Source organism: Helianthus annuus, chromosome 17 (assembly GCF_002127325.2).
Source record: "Helianthus annuus cultivar XRQ/B chromosome 17, HanXRQr2.0-SUNRISE, whole genome shotgun sequence".
Classification (NCBI taxonomy): domain Eukaryota; kingdom Viridiplantae; phylum Streptophyta; class Magnoliopsida; order Asterales; family Asteraceae; genus Helianthus; species Helianthus annuus.
Window position 1 is genome coordinate 35,457,615 of NC_035449.2, and position 4,076 is coordinate 35,461,690.

General features: G+C 35.4%; 1 protein-coding gene across 1 annotated transcript; it reads left to right on the forward strand.

Annotated features, from left to right (window-relative positions):
* The first annotated feature begins 1,940 nt into the window (after positions 1-1,940).
* Positions 1,941-3,869, forward strand: LOC110923995 (ATP-dependent DNA helicase pif1-like). The gene is made up of 2 exons (XM_022168043.1): positions 1,941-2,214; positions 2,311-3,869. The coding sequence occupies exons 1-2, from the start codon at positions 1,941-1,943 to the stop codon at positions 3,867-3,869; spliced, it is 1,833 nt and encodes a 610-aa protein (XP_022023735.1).
* Positions 3,870-4,076: the final 207 nt, after the last annotated feature.

Consider the following 4,076-nt stretch of genomic DNA (forward strand, 5'->3'; position numbering starts at 1 on the left):
ATGTTGGATTCATGCAATCCACTTGTGAAGTCATTTAGAATGGTACGAGATTGTTTTAAAGAAAATGATTGGCAAAATGTAAGACTCAAGCTCATTGGAGTAAGGGATAAGGATGGTAGAATTTTTAACTTGCCTACTGCTAAAGAAATTGCTGCCTTAATAATTGGTGATTTTGATGGAGCATTTGATAAAAGGGATATCATAGTTCAAACAAAATCAGGCGATCTTCAGAGAATTAGTGAGCTTCATCCCTCTTATCTTGCATTGCAATATCCACTTATCTTCCCATATGCAGAAGATGGATTTAGACTTGGTATTAAACATCGAGGTGTTTCAGTTGATTGTGATATACTTAGAACCAGCACCACAATGAGAGAGTACTTTAGTTACAGAATACAAGACAGAGCCAACCAATTTTCGTTGTTACTCAATGCCCAAAAGCTATTCCAACAGTTTTTAGTTGATGCGTATACAATGATAGAATCTGCACGGTTAGCTTACATAAAGACACAACAACCCAAACTTAGAAGTCAAACGTTTAAGAATTTAAATCAAAGTGTTCAAAGTGGCCAAAGCGATGCATCAAATTGTGGAAAATGAATTTTGTTGCCATCTTCATTTACCGGTGGAGTGAGATATATGATGCAAAAGTATCTAGATGCTATGGCAATCTGCAAAGCTGTAGGATATCCGGATCTCTTCATAACAGTTACTTGTAATCCCAATTGGCCTGAGATTTATAGATGTTTAAAAGACAAACGGTTGAACCCTCAAGATAGACCGGATATTATCGCACGGTTATTCAAAATTAAAATCAATCATCTAATTCAAGATTTCAATAAACATAAATTCTTTGGTGGGATACAAGAAAGTAAGTCATTGTAAACTGTTTTAATTATTTTCTCAAATAATACTTTTACTAACACTTTTTTGGATGTAATATTTCAGTTATTTATACAATCGAATTTCAGAAACGTGGTCTACCTCATGCTCATATATGTTTGTTCTTAAGTGCCGAGAGCAAGTTTCCAACGGCTAAAGAAATCGATTTGGTTATTAGTGCTGAAATACCTGACAAAGAGATGGATGCTGAACTGTATGAACTTGTCAAACAATTTATTATCCATGGTCCTTGTGGTACAGACAATCCTCATTGTCCATGCATGGTTAATTTAAAATGTTCGAAGAAGTTTCCGAAAAAATATGTAGATGAGACTTGTGTTGATTCTGAAGGATATCCTGTCTACCGACATCGTCAATCATGCAACACAGTAGAAAAAAATGGCGTGTTGCTTGACAATAGGTTTGTAGTTCCGTACAATGCTATGCTACTCAAAAAGTATCAGTGCCACATAAATGTTGAGTGGTGTAACCAAACAGGATCCATCAAATATCTCTTCAAATACATTAATAAGGGTCCGGATAGAGTGACAACTTCTGTTTACGAAAGTACCACCACTTCTAATGTGAACCCTCAAAACGAGGAAATGACAAATAATGAAAATCTCACAAACGAAACAGAAGTAGATGAAGTTAAAGCATATCTTGATTGTAGATATATTTCAGCGTGTGAAGCTGCTTAGAGAATCTTTAAGTTTGACATACACTATCGGTTTCCATCTGTTGAAATGTTACCTTTTCACCGTGAAGATGGTCAGGCTATTGTTTATGACGGTAATTCAAACTTGTGTGACGTGGTCAGTAACCCAACTGTGAAAATGTCTATGTTCACAGAATGGATGAAATGTAATCAAACGGATGCATTTGCTAGAACTTTGATGTATATAGAGTTCCCTAGATACTTTGTATGGATACGCAAAACACGAAAGTTGGTACGTAGAAAAAAACATTTTGGTGCAGTTGGTAGGATACATTATGTACCTCCATCACTTGGTGATTGTTATTTCTTGAGAATTTTATTGAATCACGTTATAGGACCAATGAGTTTCAATGATATAAAAACAGTTGATGGAAAAATATATCATACCTTTAAAGATGCATGTTTCGCTCGCGGTCTGTTGGACGATGATAAGGAGTATTTAATGGCCATTACTGAAGCAAGTACATGGGCTACTTCTGATTTCTTGCGTACATTTTTTGTAATGCTTTTGATGTCAAACTCCATTTCTAGGCCGGGTAATTTCTGGATGGAAACAAAATCTCTATTGTGTGAAGATATATTATATCAGCAACGGAGGATTACTGGTATTCCTGGTAATTTTAAAAACCTAAATAAATTTTCAGATTCCATTTTAGTTTAATCAAGTATTTAAAAAATCTAATTACTAAACATCTGTTATATTTTTTTAGATTTGGTTCTTCCAGAGGAAGAGATTGAAAACATTTGCTTATCACATATCGAAAAACTGTTACTTGGTTATGGAAGTATGTTAAGCAACTTTTCTGACATGCTAAATGTTCCTAACAACTACACTTCAGCATTGAACAATCAATTGATAATGAATGAACTTTCGTATGATCGGGCTATCTTAAAAAAGGAACTTGCAGCTTCCTTAAAATCTTTAAGTGATGAACAACGAAAAGTGTATGAAGCCGTCATGAATGCAGTTGTTAAAGGAAGTAGAGGAGTTTTCTTTCTATATGGTTACGGTGGAACTGGTAAAACATTTCTGTGGAAAACATTTGCAGCTGCGTTACGTTCCAATGGTGAAGTTGTGTTGAATGTTGCATCCAGTGGTATTGCATCACTTCTATTAGATGGTGGTAGAACGGCTCATTCCAGGTTTGTAATTCCGATAAATGTTAACGAGGATTCTATATGCTCTATAGAACCGAACAGTGAGCTAGGAGGCTTAATAAAAGAAACTAAGATGATAATCTGGGATGAAGCGCCAATGACACATAAGCATTGTTTTGAAGCTCTGGATAGAACAATGAGAGATATAGCCCGTTCCAGTAATCCGTCCTTGCAGAACAAACCTTTTGGTGGAAAGATTGTGCTTTTTGGCGGTGATTTTAGACAAATCCTTCCAGTCATTCCAAAAGGTACCAAAAGCATGATTGTAAATTCTTTATTGAATTCTTCTTATATATGGCAGGATTGTCAGTTACTCAAGTTAACTGAAAACATGAGGTTAAAAATGGGTACCAAACCAAGTAATTTTAACGAGACCAAGGAATTTGCTGAATGGATTTTAAGGCTTGGTGATGGTCTACTTGGTGGTCCAAATGATGGAGAAGTGGAAATTGAAATTCCAGATGATTTACTTATACTCGATGCAGTCAATCCTATATCTTCATTGATTGCTTTCACATATCCGGATATGCAAAAGTTTTTATGCGATTCAAATTACTTCCAACAAAGAGCCATTCTTGCACCCACAAATGAAGTTATGGATTCAATAAATATAGAACTGTTAAATAATATGCCTGGTGAAGAAAAGATATATCTCAGTTCAGATACTTTATGTGAGTCTGAGGATCAAACCGACCTTAACATGGCATTGTTTCCTCCGGATGTATTAAACAAATTGCATCTGTCAGGATTACCTAACCATAAATTGGTTCTCAAAGTTGGAGCTCCGGTAATGTTACTTAGAAACATTGATCAAACAAATGGTCTGTGTAACGGTACACGGCTTCAAGTAACAAAACTTGGAAAACTTGTAATCGAAGCAAAGATTATTACTGGAAATAATATAGGTCATCATACTTTGACTTCAAGATTGAAAATGACACCATCCGATAAAAGATTACCGGTGAAAATTGCACGAAGACAGTTCCCATTATGTCTATACTTTGCAATGACCATCAACAAAAGCCAGGGACAATCACTTGAACGTGTAGCTTATATCTTCCACGGCCGGTTTTTAGTCACGGACGACTATACGTTGCTGTATCTCGAGTAAAAAGCAGGAAGGGTTTGAAGATCTTGATATGTGACAGGGGAAAATAAGTGTGTAAAACCACAACTAACGTGGTCTACAAAGAAGTTCTACAAAATCTATAGTCGTTGTAGAAATAACATTTTGAAGAAAAGTCTTTTAATGTTTGAAGTTATTTGGTATTATGTTTTGCACATCCTATGAACATGTTCCTTTTATCTAATAATAATG

Bases quoted from the DNA above. Each gene is read 5' to 3' on its own strand.
- LOC110923995 (XM_022168043.1), top strand. From the start codon at position 1,941: ATGAGTTTCAATGATATAAAAACAGTTGATGGAAAAATATATCATACC. The intron at 2,215-2,310 runs GTAATTTTAAAA...ATATTTTTTTAG, and splicing joins GAGGATTACTGGTATTCCTG to ATTTGGTTCTTCCAGAGGAA.